The sequence below is a fragment of the Ceratotherium simum genome, chromosome 32 (genome assembly GCF_057802395.1).
Source record: "Ceratotherium simum simum isolate JZ-2026a chromosome 32, ASM5780239v1, whole genome shotgun sequence".
In the NCBI taxonomy this organism is placed as follows: domain Eukaryota; kingdom Metazoa; phylum Chordata; class Mammalia; order Perissodactyla; family Rhinocerotidae; genus Ceratotherium; species Ceratotherium simum.
This window is the reverse complement of record NC_141931.1, coordinates 19,509,894-19,529,501: the sequence shown is the minus strand read 5'-3', so window position 1 is coordinate 19,529,501 and position 19,608 is coordinate 19,509,894. Positions and strand designations below refer to the sequence as shown.

The following is a 19,608-nucleotide window of genomic DNA, read 5'->3' as shown; positions in this document are numbered from 1 at the left end:
CATCTGCCAGCCTCTTGGAAGCCAGCTTGTGTGAGGACTTGGAACCTGAGCGACACTCCGAGGGGTGGCTGGTGAGTGGAAAGCCTTTCCCTGCTCACATAATCTCGTGTACTGTTTGCCCAGCACCCCTCAATGAGATCCTCACATTTTGGCATTTCCCTGACACTTGCCCTCCCCTCCTCAATCAACCTGGCTTCTGAGATACTAGTGCCTCATTCTTTCTTCCTGGTTAAAATCTACTCTGTAGATCATAGCTAGACTATGAGTTCATCTGTTAAGTAAAAAACATACTTCATCATATAATAATTTCCCCTGGTGCCAGCATGCTTACTCCCTGGCAAAGTGAATAATGTAGTGGCCTTATTAGAACCAAGACATGACCAAAGTTCACCAAAGTCCCAGTCATAGTGCGGTCTTCACAGAGGTGTGAAATGAGTCAGAAGGACAATAGTTTCTATATGCCAGTGTTACTCTATCTGGATAATTTCTCACCATTGACTTCTTCTATCCCAGGGGGCAGAAACAATAGTTTCTATATGCCAGTGTTACTCTATCTGGATAATTTCTCACCATTGACTTCTTCTATCCCAGGGGGCAGAGGCACCAAGATCCTACTACCTCCCAATAATATCCTCCCTGCTGTTCTGCTGCAGTACCTGAAATCACCAGCAGTAATGTCTTTGAGATAAGGCATAGTTTCAAAACCATTTATGATAATGCAGAGGTTTTCTGGTAGGAATCATTAACAGCCACTAACACATCCACAGATAGCAGACCTTGAGGGAATGAAACCTAAGATGGAAGAAAAGAGAGGTCTAATCCCGTCATGGAAGCTAGTCATGGACAAGGCACTTCAGTGATGGAAGTCAACAGTTCAAATAAGGAGAACACCTGGGAAAAAAGCCCCTGGGGCCAGGAGAACCATCTGGAGGCAAGGCTGATATGAAAACCCATTGGTAGCATCTCCAAGACCTTTCTTATGGAAGCGAGTTGCTCTCATTCACAAATGTCTTCTAAATGCATCCTCCCCAGACCACTACTGACTGTGGCTTGGGCCACATGTGGGGATATGGGACATCTGTGGATTCTGGAAGAGGTCATCAAGAGGACGTGACTACTGGTTGACCTTAAAGCTGAAGCTGGACAATTAGAGGCTCCTTACCTTCTCCCCTGTCCTTGGAATGTATGTTCCACCCACTGTTCCTGCACTAGGAGCCGCTTCAAGGACACAGCCTGGAGAGAGTAATGCATTGCTGGGATGATGTAATGTGACTGAACCCTGTTAAGACCTCTCTATAAACTCTTAAGATTCTGGCAGGTGGGTGCAGAGATTACTCGTACTGTGGCCTCCTAAATCTTGTTATGTAAGTTCTCTCGCTTATTGAAACTGCCACCTACCAATCTGGAGTGGTCTGTCTCTTTCTTTGATCTCTCCTTGCCCTCTGTGTATGGGGGCCAGTTTGGGTTTCGCCTGGGGAATTCCCGGGGTTGCAAACCAACAGTGGAAACCAAGGGAGCTGTATCATAATGGAAGGAGATAAAAAATGGAATTCCCTGGAAAAGCATTTTTAAAGCACTATACAACCATCAAGGACGAGAACATTCAGGTCTATGAAAAGTACAAACATAGCACACGACTTTTACTGATATTGTCCCAGGGACCTCATGAAACTGCAGGACCCTGAATCTAGCCCTTACAGCCAGGCAGCCAGGGCCTCTGCCTGCAGCACTTTGCTCTAGAGAATTCCATTCAAGGAACCCTGGGCCAGGGGACATGCCCACTCAGCACACCTCCCCAACTCGACCATGCTGCAGGTACTTGGGACTCAGAAATTCCCTGACCAAACCACCCCAGGTGGAGCCTTCTTCCTCAGGTCTGTACTACTAAAGGACCACACGGCAGGAGAAAGGTGCAAGGGGCGACTCTTTGGGGAGGGAAGGGACAGCATTGGGACCCGCAAGCTGAGGTGTACAGACATGTGTGCTAGAGGCCCCTCAAAGTGCAAGATGGAATCTGGTGGCGCAAAGAGGGAGCTTGGCCTCAGGCCTTTTTACCCTTGCTCCGTCCTGCAAACATGAGGAGCAGGTCTGCTGTGTGCATTTCTCTTTGTCAGCACATCTGTGAAGGGACCAGCCCCATATGCTGTTGGACATCCGCTGGGTCATGAGAAGGAGGAAGACGACTGGCCCCAGCTGGGCAGATGGGGCGTGCACATCTGCTCCCTTCCTTCCTTATTAGCATCCCTGGGGAAAGGTGGAATCCAAACACAAAGACCCCACCTCCAGCCTTCCCACACAAGAGAATGTTCCAAAGCAAACCCACAAATGTGGGCTTTTAAAGAAACTCTCCTTGCTATTTAAACTAGAGGACATTTGGGGAAACCATTTGGTTTTCATATAATTTCTGGTATATGGCCCTATTCCTGCAAGGGGCTGAACATCCTTTGATAGCACAGCTTGTCCAATGCATCTCTTTTTGAGCTTGTTAGTTAAGGCTGAAAAGGGAAGTCTGAACAAGCCGGGGTGCCAGGCACTGGACAGAGTTCCTAAGGGAGGCAGGTTGCATGGGGTGGCCTGATATGCCAACTCTTTGAAAAAGTGTAGAAAGTCCTGAGACATCTGAGGCTTCCTAGACCACCCACAGATGCCCCTAGAGTTGTCCCTATGCCTGGTCTGTGGCTCTGAGAGCCATAGGGACAAGAGGGCATGGAAGTGCCAGGTTCTTGAGAGAAGTTTGTAACATACCCAGACTGAAATCTACCTGCCCTGTGCCCCACCTCCACCTCCAAAGAAGGTAAAAGGTGAACAGAAAGCTTTCCCCATTGGCTATGAAGACAATGATGTTGGAAAAAGAGTGAAAGAAATCAGAAAAGAGGTTTAATCCATAGCATCTCTCTTGCTCTGGGTACCAAATGTTTTTTGAAATACCCACCAGTCTCCCCATTTTAATATTTACTGGGCCAGGGTGGATTTTTCCATTTCAGGTTGATGTCATTCCCAGCCTGCAGGTTTCCCAATAGCCTGTCTGCTGACGCAGCTGACTCCTGCAGAGACACTGACCCGTTCGCTCTGGTCTAAGAGGGCATCCTTCCTGTTTTTGCTGCAGCCTGGAAAGTGACGCCTGGAAAAAGGGACTCAACCTATTGCCCACCAAATCTCCATGACATCAGAGTTTCTTTCCTTTTGCTTCTCACTCATCTCTTCAAAGGTGGCCCCTGAACCACGCTGGCACTGAGCCCAGGAAGGGACCAAGTGCCTGGAAGGGATCCAGCTTCACACTCAAAGGTTTCCCTTTCCTATTCCACTTGCAAAAAGTTCAGGCAAGAGTTTTACTTCCTCTCCAGGGCCAAGTCCACATGCAAAGACATATAGCTTCTAGTAAACCTTGGTTGTTAAAAATAGAAGAGTTTGGTATAGGATATGAACAGCCAGTTCCAACAGAACTAAATTTGTGCCGTGGTGTATTAATCCCATCGTGTGAGGGGGATCTCTGGGGGATCTCAGTATCTGTTGATAACTGTTAAAATGGGGGTGGATCAGGCTTATGCAAATTAGCCATTCAAACAGCATATTGTATGAAAGAAAATGTTAAGAATGGGCAATTTTTATCAGCCCAAGTATAATTCTAATAAAGTATAAGCGCTCCCAAAGCACAAAGCTGACCTGTAAAGTTTCTAGTTCAAAAGCTATTTATGAGAGTATCAAAAGAGTAGTAATAAAAAGAGTGCCAACAGATGTCAGTGCGCACTGACACTTGTATACGAAGTTTTTATGACTACCCTTTTCTTGACAAACGAAGCTCTATTATTTTTTCCTGACCAGGATGGCAATGGGAACTAGAAGTTATGAATGGGAGTATAAAATCCCATTATACTGAAGACATGGAGATTAGATTAAAAAATAAATTCTCCCTCCCAATCCCTAAATCATGGACAGGTCTTCCTCAGGCTTGTTGACGCCTAGGCAAAAGTCCCAGGACATAGAAGGAACTTCTAGATTTACCTCAGAGAACCATTGTAATGATCTACTACTTACTCTATTAATGCAAAGTAGAGTTCTTCTTTTTTAGTTTTCCTCACACCCAGGTTATATTTACTGGGTGTGGATGGGCGGAAGGAAAATGAGAGGAAAGTGGAATGAAACAGCAAGGATAGATGTTTAAATGACTCACTTTTTTGTTTATTCTGATTTTTTACTTCACATCTACTCTTAAACGATAAAGAGAAATTTTACCGCTTTGCCAAGAAGGAAAAAAAGTATGCTTAACTTTTCCATTTGGTAACTAGAGAAAGTATTTTGTGAGTTGTTTTCCAAACTTTCAACATTTTCCTTCCCCATATAAAATGTAATGTAAAAAAATTATCTTGAATTCAACTAACAAATTTTTCACATCAAATTTTTTAAAGGAAAAATGAATCCAAATAATTTTTGAAATATATAAGTAGAGGTCATTGGGCCTCCCCTGGATCCATGTGCCACTCCCCTGATGAACAGCAAAGTACTGTGGGTAGCATGGCCTAGCATCCTGCTCCAGGGGTAGGATCTGACTTGTCTAGCCAAGCAGAGTAGTACCATCTCCTTGAACATCAGGGCAATAAGAAAAAGTCTAAGACTTGTTTGTGGTTGGAAAAGAAATGCTCCCTCTTCCTGCTGATCTCTCTCCTCCAGCTGAGCAAGGATGTGAAATCTCAAAGCCCTAAGAACTACTGGTGGCCATGGTGACCATGAGAGGAGCCAGGCTTTAAAAGAAAGTGACATTGTGTAAAGCAGAGAGCTGACATGGAAAGAGCTGGTCTTTGGTGTGTCTTTGAGCCACTGTATGAAGCCACTGCCAAGCCTGCTCTGACTCTGCACTTTTCAGTATTAAAAGTTATACTTTCCTTAATCATTTGCGTTGGGGTTTCTTCCACTAAGATACAAATGCACCATCAAATACAGCAAGTCTATGTGTCTGCAACCACATGGATAATTTTATTTTATTTTTTATAGAAATCCATTATATACTGAAAATTATGAACTTCTTTCTTTTTAAAGTTATCCAGTCAAAGATGAAATACAGATCTGGGTAAAATGAAGAATGCTTCTGAACATCAAAGCTTGGATCTGATTCTTAATGAGAGGATGTAGTAAGTAAACAGGCCTGAGGTCACCTCTGCTTGGTAAGGCCAGGGCATGAGTTAAGAGCTGTTTTAATGGCAGCTTCATTCATCTGCCAACATATTCACTGTTGGGGGAAAGCATATTTTATAGGAATAGAAACTTGGAAATCAACCATTTGAACCAAGTCAGCAAATGCATAGGTTTTGTGACTTGACACTTATAAGGAGTATTTTACCCCAACCATTGTCTGAATTAAGCTTAAAATGATTCAGTGGTTCCAGGGAAGTCTCTTCTAAGCAAGAACAAGCTACACTAGGCCAGGGTCAAGTCCAGAAGAGTAAAGCTACCAGAAATAGAATCAAAAGCAACTCAGAGATCCCCAGAGCAAAGGCTGTGTAGTCACATGGCCACAGCATCGTCCTCAACTTAAACTCTTCCAGTCTATTCCATTATAATTGCTCTTTCCCGGAATCAGTCCACCAATTCATTTTCCACCACTTCTTCCCCCAGAGAACATGTTTTCACTCATTGCAAATCCCTAAAGGTAACAGCACAAAATCCGTTACTGAAGAGCAGATGTACTTTTAAGATGAGGGGAAAAACATTCAGGATACTGAATTACCATGAAAAGCTCTAAAACTTTTAGAGCTGAATGAGACATCATTGCCTTAGAAACTGCTTGTCTATGCCTCATTCTCAAATTTCCAGAAGAGTAAAATCAGGATCTGAAAATTTGTGAGACGTGCTCAAGATCTATCTAGCAAATTGGAGAATTAGGACTAGAGCCTGGGTCTTCTGACTCCAGACTCCCTGATGCTTTTCTCTTCATCAAACTCTTTGTGATAGTCAGTCTTGTGTGTCAATTTGGCTAGGTTATGGCCCCCAGGCATTTAATCAAACACTAATCTAGGAGCTGCTACTAAGGCATTTTGTAGATCCAGTTAACATCTACAGTCAGCTGACTTTAGGTAAAGGAGATTACCCTCAATAATGTGGGCGGGCCTCATCCAATCAATTAAAGACCTTAAGAGCAAAGATTGAGGTTTCCTGAAGAAAAAGGAATTCTGCCTCAAGACTGCAGCATCAAGTCCTGCCCAAGTATCCAGCCTGCTGGCCTGTCCTGTGGATTTCGGACTTGCAGGTCCCTATAATTTCATGAGCCAATTCCTTAAAATCTCTCTCTATATATATGGATACATGACAGAGAGAGAGAGAGAGATGTAGATACATAGAAAGATAGAAAGATAGATAGATACAGATAGATAGATAGAGAGATAGATAGATAGATAGATAGATAGATAGATAGATAGATAGACAGACTGATTGATGGATTAGATAGATTGATAGATATTGAGATATATAGAGATACAGATAGATAGATACAGACACACACACACACACACACACCCTGTTGGTTCTGTTTCTCTGGAGAACTCTGACTGATACACTGTTCAATAAGCCAGACAGGGAAAATCCAAAATTCTCCTGATGAAGATCAAGAGATTGAGAGGGAAATCCTCAGGATATAAGAAACCACTGCCTAATGACTTCTGCAGGGAGATAGTGACATGTGAATCAGACCTGGAAACTGCTCTATTATGTAGTGAACACCATGGGAAAAAATCTTCAGCAACCAAAGAAAAGATGTTACCACTGAGGATTTCTTAAAGCAGGCAGAGTCTTCTCTTGATACTGTCCTTAGTGAAGGAAAAACAGCAAGATCTCTAGTTGAAATAATTTGGTTGGAACTAGTTCCAAAGAAGGAAGGATAAAGCCCTCCCGCCATTCTTTTCCTGATTCTCTTCACAAAACCATCTGGAGCCTTCTTTCCTAGAGAAGCAAGTCATGGAACTTGAAGGTAAGTTTTGAAAGATTTCCAGTTAGTTGCCAAGTATATAACTGCTTTGGAGCCTCATGTTTGCAGGATGCCATTGATTCTATTTGCAGAGTAGGAAAGACAAATAAGTCTACATAAAGTGCTGACTGGCAGGGCAATTTTTGTTTTAAGTTTCAAAGGAGATTTGACAAGGCATGACTTACGGAGTGTGCAATAGTCATTTAAAAACACAATACATCAAAGAAACTTCCTTTTCCTTCTTACTCTGTTCTGCCATTCACTTTACAGAGGAATAATCAGGAACCCTTCACACCTGGCAATGAGCAATGTTTTCCTTTAGGATCTTAGAAAATGTTGAGGGTAAAAAGAACACTAGGAAGCTGTTGCATGGTGTTGATTAGGATTTTTCATTGCCTATTTCACAGAAATGCTATCAGCCTGTTCTTGAAGTCTGGCTTCCCTAAATTCTTCAGTCTCCATAAGGCAAAGCAGTGCTTCCCAAACCTGGCTGCCCATTAGAATTGCTGCAGGGAGCTTTTGAAATACTGATGCAATAGTCCCAGCTCTGATCAATTAAATACAAATTTCTGAGAGTGCTAGCATTGGTATTAGTGTTCGTAATTTTTAAAAACTCCCCCAGATGATTCTAAATGCAGCCAGGGTTGAGAACAACTGGGATAGAACTACTCATCAGTTAAACAACAAACAGCATGAAACAACAAACGGCATGAATAATAAGAATAACAACAACCACAAAATAGGTATCCCTATAGATTGAATATTTGTGCCCCTCACCCCTTTCATATGTTGAAAACCTAATGCCCAAAGTGATGGCATTAGAGGCTGGGGCCCCATATCGTTGCAAACACTTATCTTTTGGCCTCTTGAGGATGGCCATCCTGACAGGTGTGAAATAGTATCTCATTGTGCTTTTGATTTGCGTTTCCTTGATAATTAGCGATGTTGAGCATCTTTTCATATTCCCATTGGACATTTGTATATCTTCTTTGGTGAAGTGTCTATACAGGGCCTTTGCCCACCTTTATAATCGAGTTATTTGTTTTTTTGCTGTTGAGTTGTATGAGTTTCTTATATATTTTGCATATTAACATTATCAGATATATGGTTTGCAAATATTTTCTCCCAGTCTTAGGTTGCCTTTTAATTTTGTTGATTGTTTCCTTTGTGTAGAAGACTGAGGTTTATGTAGTCCACTTGTTTATTTTTGCTTTTGTTGCTTGTGCTTTTGGTATCAAATCCAAAAACTCATTGCCAATAACAGTTTCAAGAAGCTTTTCTCCTGTTTTTTTCTAGGAGATTTAAAGTTTCGGGTTTACATTTAAGTCTTTAATCCATTTTGAGCTGATTTTTGTGAGTGGTATAAGATAAGAGTCCAATTTCATTATTTTGCATGTGGATATCCAGTTTTCCCAAGACCAGTTATTGAAAAGACTATCTTTTCCCCACTGTGTATTCTTGGTGCCTTTGGCAAAGATTACTTGACTGTATATGAATGATTTTTAGAAAAAGGATACCTTTGAATTAGCTCTAATTACGAATGTACATATATCACATTTGAAATTTTTATAAGACTATATGTTATAAAAATTAAAATAAAAATTAAATCTTTAAGTTTTTAAAGTCAGTTTATTATTTGCAAATTGCAGTACACTAATTACTATTAGTAATAAATAATATGACACATCTTTTTTTGCTGAGGAAGATTCGCCCTGTGCTAACATCTGTGCCAATCTTCCTCTATTTTGTATGTGGGATGCTGCCACAGCATAGCTTGATGAACAGTGTGCAGGTTCGCAGGGATCCAAACCTGCGAACCCCAGGCCCCTGGAGCGGAGAGCGTGAACTTGACCACTACCCTACCAGGCTGGCCCTGAGACACGTGTTTTTGAGATTTGATGCTTTAAGTTACAGAAACTGACTCTCCTCATGCAAGTGGCCTGTTTGAGGGGAAGTTTCTCTTTCTCTATGCACCAAATCATGCCTACATGTCTGGGTTCTAACAGTTGCCTGAGCTGTCATTTTCCATGTAACTGAACTCGGGATGCCCACAAACCAGCTTCCCTCAACAAAATCAAACATGCCCTTTGTGGAGACTCCTCCTTCTTCTAATTGCCTCAAATTTCCAAACTCTAACTTCCCCTGGTGCAGAATTACAAAACCAAATGTGTCAGCCTCATACTGCAAAAAGTGTTAACTTGATGGGCTCTATTTTCTTTGGAAAGGAGGAACTGTGAGTACAAAACTGAAGGCAGTTCTGATCAGGTTAACACACGTCCTAGGCTGGAATAAAAACCCTCTAACTTCCCATGATTAATATAGCACATTCATTCACCCAGCCCCTGTGGTTCCTGGAGCATAAGAAACTTTAAAGTTTCCAGCGTGCCCAGCGAGTGCAATAGTGGAATTTTTTTTTATACTGAAGTACAACTGCATGTTATATAATCAAGAGGATGGAAATTCCAACTCTACAGATGCAAGTAATTGGAGAAAATGGGTCTTGTTAATGAACTAGAATCTCCTTGGTAGCTTTTTGGTTAGATACTCCAGGCCATTCCCTATGAACAAACTAAACCCTGCTCTTTTATTAACCACCTGTGAAAATGAGGGCAAAGGATCAACTAGGTCACAGGCAGACTGCCAGATTCTCTCTGAGGAGCTAGAAATAAGTGCAGCTCAAAAATGGGCTGACCTCTTCCCTTTGTGCCTCTCCCTCCAACATATCACCACCTACTTCGGAAATATTTATTATTCCTATCTGAATTGTAAATGCAGGAGTAACCACACTTGAAAATGACGGTTTAAAATTTGATGAAATTATACACTCGAATTTTATTTCTTAGTGTGGAATATATATGCCCCTCAGCTCTAAATTGTCTGAAAATTTTGCATTTTTGTCATCCTCTGCAGTCTTTTATGGATAATCTCCAATAGTCAAAGTTGTGTGATGTAAATCTACATGGTTTTATGAGGACAATTTATTTTATTTCAATCTAAGAGAAGCCAAGAAGCTGTTTCTCTCTTTTCCAGTTGGGATGCAACTGAATATCTGGATTGGAAAATTCCTGTCTGAGTACACTGGGTATATCATGCACTATCATGCCACTATGTTTAACATCTTTTGAAAGTAGAAACCTAGTATAAGAAATTATCAGGGCTTAAAAGGAACAGGATGGGATTCCCACCAGCTCATTAAGGTATCCTCCTTGTTGTAGGGTTGGAGGGCAGTTTGTGATTTTGCTCGGGAACATGAAAAGGAACTAGAAAACTAACATTTGATTGGGTGGATCTATAAGTTGCTTTCTATTAAAAAAATTTTTATGTCAAATCATCTGTCTAGCAGAAAGCTTCCTTAATAGGGTATTTGTTTTTACAGGTAGCCTAGAATTCTGTTCTCTTCTGCTAGTGCCCATAGGAAAAGGAAGGGAAGATTTCATTCTAAAGAAATACAGGAAAACTTGTTTGTACTAGAAAAGGGAAATGCAGCCCAGCAGAGTTTCCCCCAGTGATGCTTAAATAAGGGGGATGCAGAGTTAGGGTAGGATGAGGGGTGACAGATGTTTACACACAAATTTACAATATGCTTCTAAGCAGCCCTCTACAGCTGGTACTCCCAAGACTTGACTTCAAAACAACTTTAAGACATTGAAAATAAAAATCAATTTGTTGAATGAGATCAGTTGCCTACAGAGGTGAACACCTCCAGGAGTCTTCTTGTTACTAGGTATCCAGGAGTCTCTCCAACACCAAATTCCAACTAACACTGCCTTGATGTAGCTTCAAAAGAGCATCGCTGGAATCTGATTCCAACCAAGGAAGCTGAAACCCAATTAATTAAACTATCCTAGGTCTTAACAAAGACTGTGCCAAGAAAAGAGGAAGGATGGGCATGGAGCCTAGAGAAGGAGAGCAGAATAAGCAGCTATTTGGTTATTGGTAGTGTGAGTTCTGCACTGCCTAAGGAAGTCATACTTTGACCAGTTGACTTGAGCTTCCCAGTTTGCTGGAAGGATTACCCTTGGATTGGAAATGGATCAGATGCTTAATGCCACTGAATCATAGTTTCCCCATCAGTAAGAACAGTAGGATGTGAGTTCAGAGGGGTAGTGGGGGATACTTTGTAAAGGACCTCTGGGCCACTGTGAAGACTTGACTTTTACTCTGAGGGAACTGGGGAGTCATTAGAGGGCTTTGAACAGAGAGGTGATTGGAATTATCAAGAACTAACATTGTAAAAATATTAGAAGGATCAAATGAACTAATGAGCTAATCCATGTAAACCACTTAGCAGCAATTTGTCTATTAATAGTGCTAAGTAAGTAGTAATCCTGATTGTAATTACCATACGTCAGTGATGCTATCAGAATAGCTCTTCTTCACCAAGACTGAATCATGAAGAAATAGAAAATCTGAATAGACCCATAACTAGTAAGGAGATTGAATTAGTAACCAAAAACCTCCCAACAAAGAAAAGCCTTAGGCCAGATGGCTTCACTGGTTAATTCTACCAAACATGTAAAGAATTAACACCAATCCTTCTCAAACTCTTCTAAAAAATTGAAGAGGAGGGAATACTTCCCAACATATCCTATGAGGCCAGCATTACCCTGATACCCAAGTCAGACAAAGACACTACAAGAAAAGAAAACTAGAGATCAATATCCCTGATGACTATTGATGCAAAAATCCACAACAAAATACTACTAAACAGAATTCCACCACATATTAAAAGGATTACAACCATGACCAAGTGGGATTTGTTCCTGGAATACAAGGATGGTTCAACATACCAAAAAATCAATCAATATAACACACCACATTAACAAAATGAAGGGGGAAAAAAAACATATAATCATATCAATTGATGCAGAAAAAGCATTGACAAAATTTAACACTCTTTTGTGATAAAAATACTCAACAAACTAGGAATAGAAGGAAATTACTTCAACATCATACTCAATAGTAGCATCATACTCAATAGTAAAAGACAGAAAACTTATCCCCTAAGACGAGGAACAAGAGAAGGATGTTCACTTTTGCCATTTTCTATTTAACACAGTATTGTTGAATAGTATTGGAGGTTCCAGCCAGAGCAATTAGACAAGAAAAAGAAATAAAAGGCATCCAAATTAAAAAGAAGAGGTAAAATTCTCCCTGTTCACAGATAATATGATCTTTATATGTAGAAAACCATAAAGATTACACAGACACACACACAAAAAACTATTATAACTAATAAATTCAGCAAAATTGTAAGATACAAAACCCATGCACAAAAATCAATAGCATTTCTATGCACCAACAATGAACAATATGAAAGGAAAATTAAGAAAACAATTTCATTTTCAATGGCATCAAAAAGAATAAAATACTTAGGGATAAACTTAGCCTAAGAGGCAAAAGACTTGTATGCTGAAAACTACAAAACATTGCTGAAAGAAATTAAGAGAGACACAAATAAATGGAAACACAAACTGTGTTCAGGGATTAGAAGACCTAGTATTGTTAAAACATCAGTACTACTCAAAGTGAGCTACAGATTCAGTGTAATCCCTATCAAAATCCAAATGATGTTTTTTGAAAACATAGAAAAATCCATCCTAAAAGGCATATGGAATCTCAAGGGACCCCAAATGCCAAAACAATCTTGAAAAAGAACAAAGCTGGAAGGCTCACACTTAGTGATTTCAAAACTTACTACAAAGCTACAGTAATCAAAACAGTGTGGTACTGGCATAAAGACAGACATATAGACCAATGGAATAGAATAGAGATCCCAGAAATAAGCCCTCACATATACAGTCAAATGATTTTTCACAAGGTTACCAAGACCATTCAATGGGGAAAGGACAGTCTTTCAACAAATGCTGCTGGAAAAATTAGATATCCACATGTGAAAGAAGGACTTTGTACCCTTACCCTACACCATATACAAAAATTAACTCAAAATGGGTCAAAAACCTAAATGTAAGAGCTAAAACTTTAAAACTCTTAGAAGAATACATAGGGGAAAAGCTTCATGATATTAGATTAGGCAGTGATTTCTTGAATATGACACCAAAAGCACAGGCAACAAAAGAAAAAATAGATAAATTGGACTTTGTTAAAATTAAAATTTTTGTACCCAAAGGACACCATCAGCAGAGTGAAAAGGCAACCTGCAGAATGGGAGAAAATATTTGCAAATCATATATCTGACAAGGGATTAATATCTAGAATATGTAAAGAACTCCTATAATTCAACGACAAAAAATAAACAACTTGGGGCCAGCCAGTGGCATAGTGGTTAAGTTTGTGCTCTCTGCTTTGGTGGCCTGGGGTTCGCAGGTTTGGATCCCAGGCACAGACCCATGCACCACTCGGCAAGCTTGCCACAGCCATATCCCATATATAAAGCAGAATAAGATTGGCACGGATGTTAGTTCAGCAACAATCTTCCTCAAACAAAAAGAGGAGGATTGGCAACAGATGTTAGCTCAGAGCCAATCTTCCTCACCAAAAAAAATAAATAAATAACTCAATTAAAAAATGGACAAAAGCCTTGAATAGACATTTCTCCAAACAAGATCACAAATAGCCAATAAACACATGAAAACAATGCTCAACATCACTAATAATTAGGGAAATGCAAATCAAAACCACAATGAGATACCACTTCATACTCATTAGGGTGGCTATTATCAAAACAAACAAACAAAAACTCCAGAAAGCAACAAGTGGGGGCATGGATGTGGAGAAATTGGAGCCCTTGTGCATTGCTGGTGGGAATGTAAAGTGGTACAACCTACTGTATGAAACATGTCAGTTCCTCAAAAAATTAAAGATAGAATTACCATATGATCCAGTGATTCCACTTCTGGGAATATACTCAAAAGAACAGAAAACATGGTCTTGAAGAGATATTTGTACACCCATGTTCGTAATAGTATTACTCCCAATTGCCAAAAAGTGGAAATGACCCAAGTGTTCATCGATGGATGAATGTGGTGTATATATATACAATGGAATATCATTCAGCCTTAAAAAGGAAGGACACTCTGACACATGTTTCCATGTAGATGAACCTGGAGGATATTATGTAGATGAACCTGGAGGATATTATGCTAAGTGAAATAAGCCAGACACAAAAGGACAAATACTGTGTGATTTCCCTTACATGAGGTACTCAGAGTGGTTAAAGTCACAGAGACAGAAAGTAGAACAGTGGTTGCCAGGGGATGGGGAGAGGGGGAAATGGGGAGTTAGTGTTTTATGGGTACAAAGTTTCAGTGGGAGAAGAAGAAAAAAGTTCTGGAGATGGATGGTGATGATAGCTGCACAACAATGTGAATATACTTAATGCCACAGAACTGTACACTTAAAAATTGTAAATTTTGTGTTTTGTATATTTTACTACAATAAAAAAAAATGTATCTCGCCCTTCCTCTGGGTTTATACTCTCCAACAAATTTCTGGCTAACGTTTCTCTTTACGTGTAATTTTCCCGTGGAGAAAATACATGGCTTAGTCAGCACTACCCTGACAGTTAGTCCTCAAGGCTTACAACTAAATGGGCATTCTGATTTATACGTCAGGCTCTTGTAAGTGTGGGTATCAAGAGACTGTCTCTTGGAGAAGGACGACTGACAAAACTGCATTTCTAGACAGCAGTGCTGAGACTCGGACCCTAGAAAGCAGTGACCGCCTGAGCCTGTGAGGCTTCATCCAGGCCACCATTTGGGCTCTGGGCTCTGGTTACCACTTCTCTGTCTAGTAGCAAAAGCAGCCTATTATAGAAAGCAGTGCAGCTGTCAACTCCAAGATGGGCCCTGTTTCTCTTCCTTCTTGTAAAACTGACTTTCAGTTAAAATACCCAGGAATGATTTCTTGAAGGACGATTACTTTCTCTTCCTGTGTCAGGCTGGCTATTTTGTTGGAGGAAGAACTCGATAGAAACTTGCAACTGCTATAGACTTGCAGAAACCACCAAACTACTCTGAAGCCCTTGTTGCTTAGTATGGGAACTGTGTCTTTCTTACACTGCCAACATTGTTAAGGGAGAGAGAAAGAGGAGAAAAACAGCACATTCAACCAGGAAGGGTACAGTGTTGGGTCTGATGTGCAATTATAAAAGAATAAGGCAAAAACCCTTCTCCTGCATATATTCGAGCCTCCACTGTCTTCTCAAGGCTAAGATGGGAGCCTCTTGCATGTGTTCCCATGGCATCCAGTATGGACCCGTATGTAAGCCTTCTCATACTGCATGGACACTGCCTGTTTACCCAACTGGAATGTAAGCAACTTCACAGACTGTGTCTTAAATCATCTTTGATTTAAACAACTCTGTTTCCCTAGGGCTAGTGCTGACCTGGCATCGAGTAAGAACACAATAACTCTTGGCTAAAGAATAAACAGCATACTGCTGTATTTCATTGACTCTACGATCCCACCAATTACAAGACACTTCAACTGCAAGACCACTAAGAAAGTAAAAGATTATAATCAGAAGATACCAGCAATTATAAGACACATTCCAATTTTAGCATTGTTGTCACCTTGATTTCAGGCCTGGAACAGGGAAAAGATGACCACAAAAAGGTTGAAGACAGATTGGTATCACTTTATAAATACAGACATGTGCATATATATTTACACAAACAAAAACAATTGCTTTTTACTAGTTCACTTGGCTTCTCTGTCTTGAGCTTTTCCTCTCAGACCAGATGTTGTTTCAAATTTAAATGAATCACCCTCCTGTCTGAACACCAGGTAACTAAAGATGGATAGAGGGACTCGTCTCCAGTTCTTAGCTACGGTTATGTTCTGAGGCTGAGCTCTAACAAAAAAGAATTATTTGTTGCCTCTACCAAGGCAGCTTAAATGATGAGGATCAGTGCATCTGAAGGGGAAATATTTTTGCCGCCAGGCAAGATTGTAATAAAAGAAGCTCATTCATCATCTGCTGAGGGGAAACATGTCACTACAAAATTACTAGGTAATGAAAAATCTGGGCAGTCCCGTGGCACTTTTAATCAGAAGATCTCGAAGCAATCCCACACTATCATCAACAAAGCCTTGTCATTGGCAAGATGCAAAGTGGAAAATGTCCCTTTCCACAGTGTTATACACTGTAAAACTAAGCTGCAAAAAGGTTAAGCAAATTAATAAAAAGCAAATAGTAATAATTATTATACACACAGATACATTTACATATAAATATATATACACACAAACGGAATTTTAATTTGATCGCATATGAAGTGAGATCATGCATGAATATTTGATTGTAAATCCTCCAACACCACACGAATAATAATAATGAGTAGTAGAAGTGTGTTATAATTCAGGGGATGGACTTGGAATCAAACAGAACTGGGCTCTAATCCTGGTTCTACCACCTCCTCCCTCTGTGAGACTTGGGCCAGTGTCTTACCCTCTCTAAGTGTCCACGTCCTCATCTGTAAAATGGGATCATAAGAATATGCACCTCACTGTGCCCAGGGTTTGATGGGATACTCCGCGTAGAGCGCTTAGGAGAACGGCTGGTGGACAGCAAGTGCTCTGTAAACGGTAGCTCCCCGGGTTTGAACTAGATTAGATGCCCATTTATCACACCCACAGGACCCGCTCTTCCCAGTGTTTTCATCTCATCACTCCCAGTTTGGTCTCCCTTCCCTCTCTATCTAGTTTCGACCCCACAGTCAACTGCTGTATTTGCTACCCCGTGGGGTCCCTTCTTCTTTGCTTTTCCAGCTTCACCTTCCTGTTGTTCCTTCTATGACTATCCCCGGGCCAGGATTATTACAGTGGAGCTCCAGTCTTCCCAACTCTAATCCGTCCTCCATGGCTCTACCTGTTTATCTTCCCAGAATGAAATCCCCAGCGTGACGTTCCTCTGCTCAAAATTCTCAAAGCTTCGCCACTGTCTGCTAAATGAACTTCTCACCACAGCGTTCAGGACATTCCACTTTTGCCCTCAATCTGCCTTTCCAGGTATCTCTCCAACTTAGCATAGGAATAGGTCATCAGATTGGCTACCTTCCCCTACATCCATGGTTTTGTTCATACAGTTTCCTTTTATTGCAATGTCCTCCCCTTCATCTCTGCCTTTAAAATCCTAACCCTCATTCTAGACCAATCTCAAATTCCACCTCCCCTGCAATGTACCTTTCCAGACCCTCCAACCTCCTTGGAACCCTCTTATGTGTGTCTCTCTTTAGCGCACTTATATTCAGACTTGCATTAGGGCTGGTTCCATCATAGGGCCTGCCTCACCTCTGTAGTCTATTCATGGCTTTGTTCATACCAAGTGGACAATAAATATAGATGTTACCCCGCTGGGTTTAATTGGTTATATTTGAATACACAGATTTACCTTGAGTCCCTGTGTCACATATGCCCCTAAAACAGAAAGATAAAATCAAATCGACCCTTTGTACTTGCTGCTGTACTTAGCAATATAGGGTGGGGCCTGGGTTGCTGGAGTCTATACCTAACAAAAAATCTTCCAGCTCATTAAAACAGTAAATCATCAGTTCCTTTAACATGAAATAAATATAAACTTGGCCATGATGTCTACTCAGCTAACTACAGTACTACTAAAAATATCTTAATCTGGATGTGCGTATAAACGGAAAATTGAACAACAAATGTTTTGGTTTTGGTTGGTTTGTTTGTTTGATTAGGGTTTGGATTTAGTGGTGCTAGAAAGAAAAACAAACATTACAGGTCTTGCTATAACAGAGGGCTTGGTGAAATCCTCCGTCCTAGCTCAGAATGGAAGGATGTAGACAATAGAACTGAGCTTCCGTCACTTAATATAAGCCTGTAGAATGTCAGATGAAACTATTTTTTAAAATTATGTTTTAACCCTGTCTTTGCTGTGTGGCAGTTTTCATTGCTAATGAGGCTTCTCGGATTCAACTCAGCAAGTCAGGCAAAAAATGATTTGTTAAACCAGATAGAAAAAAATGATTTTTAAAAATCAGAATATTTTAGTAATAGATCCTCAAAGACTTCTCAGTTTTTTAAGTCTGGTCCTAAGCTACTTGGCCAGGTATAATACAACGGAAAAACGCTCACAGAGTATCTTTGGAAAACACCATTCAAGAAACCCCGCCTCTACATTGCTTCCCCAAATTGGGATTACCAAGAACTTTGGAATCCTTGTGCAGCTCAATTCAATTGGAATAATCAGCAATTAAAATTCGGTAATTTCGCAAAAAAAAAAGAAAATAGATAACTCAAATGCTGCCTTTTAAGAGCAGTAGCACCATTTTTTAAAAATAACTTCCTTCTCCGGTCTTTAAGTCTCAGAAAACCATCACGGAAACATCCGTATTATTAACCGTTTTACAGGTCAGCTCCTTTCTTTCCTGCTATGCATACAGTGGTCATTTCCACATTTTCCAGACTGCTTTAATATCATGTGATTCATTTTAAGTAAAGGCAATTTCTTAAATTCTGTAATCAAACCTTTCATATTGTGGATTTTCATATAAATAAATTCACAGACCAGTTAAAAAAAAAAATGCTTTCCCAGACTATATTACTCCTAAACTTTTACTGAGACACTGTTGGCTCTGAAGCACCAATGGCAGTTAATTACAGCTCAATTTTGGCCATTGCAAAAGCTCCAGAGTTTATTGTCGTCGCCTCCCTCCACATCCCTTGAGAACTTTGTGAGAATTTAAAAAGCTGTACACACTTCCTCTCACTAGTAAGAGTTCCCTTCAATGTCTTATTCACTAATAATGTTCAACAAATTTGTTTCCTGAAGATATTCACCAAATGATCAGAACTCTCCTCCAGCGTCCTTCCTTCTGTAATAGCATTGGGAACACTCACCGTTGGCATCTCAATAATTGATGGTCGGGGGATTGAAGTCTGAAAAGTAACCTCTTCACAGTTCGTTTTACCATCTAGGAACCCAGGCAAATCCTCAGGAGTCTCAGCAGGCTGGGTGGCAGCGTGGTTGCTGGAATTCCCACGTGCACTGCCACTTCTCTCTGAATGGGTGCCGGAATCTCGCCTTTTCTCTGGAGTTCCTTCTTCCCCTCTCGGGTCACTTGGGTGTCGGCCCACTTTGCCCATAGGCTGAGAGTAGACGGTGGAACGAGTGTCAGCTGCGCTGGGCTGATCAAAGGGAGCGTTCTCCCTTGTGTTCCCAAAACAAGCCAGCAGAGCTGAGCATGGAAATGGATGCATCCTCCTAGATGGAGATTTCAGTCTTTTGGCGAGCCTTGCTTTCCACGTGGACATGACCCGCAGTAAAACATTGCAACGTTCAAAGGGGGAAAGAAAAATCTCCAGGGGTTCAGATCACCACCAGGTTCCTTACAGTAACTATTTCCTTGCATGAAGAGAAGGACTTTCTAGTGGTTGCTCCTAAACAGAAGACAAGGAGATGGCAGAGCCACCCACCCTGAGAGTCGCTCAGCAGCTAACCCCATTTCGGAAGTGTCCATCCCTGGCGATTTCACGCTCTTCCTTCCTTGATGCTGTCAGTGGCTAAAGAAAGCTGTCTGTTAGGCATGTGGTTGGCTTGGGTTACAGTCCCCAGGCAGGGCAGACGTTTCAGTGTAAGGTAGTGCCAAGTCAATAGACAGTTGCTTCAGGTTACCCTGGAGGCATAAAGATAATGTAGCCTGATAGCATCCGCCATAATAGCGTCA

The 19,608-nt window shown here is 40.8% G+C and overlaps 1 protein-coding gene across 1 annotated transcript in view; it reads right to left on the bottom strand.

The window, feature by feature from the left end:
• Positions 1-19,195, bottom strand: part of FAM107B (family with sequence similarity 107 member B) — a 208,016-nt gene extending 188,821 nt beyond the window's left edge. Inside the window, exon 1 of the mRNA XM_004425352.3 lies at positions 18,782-19,195. Within this exon, the coding sequence (XP_004425409.1) occupies positions 18,782-19,195 (414 nt within the window). The remainder of the gene's footprint in view (positions 1-18,781) is intronic.
• Between the last annotated feature and the right edge of the window lie 413 nt (positions 19,196-19,608).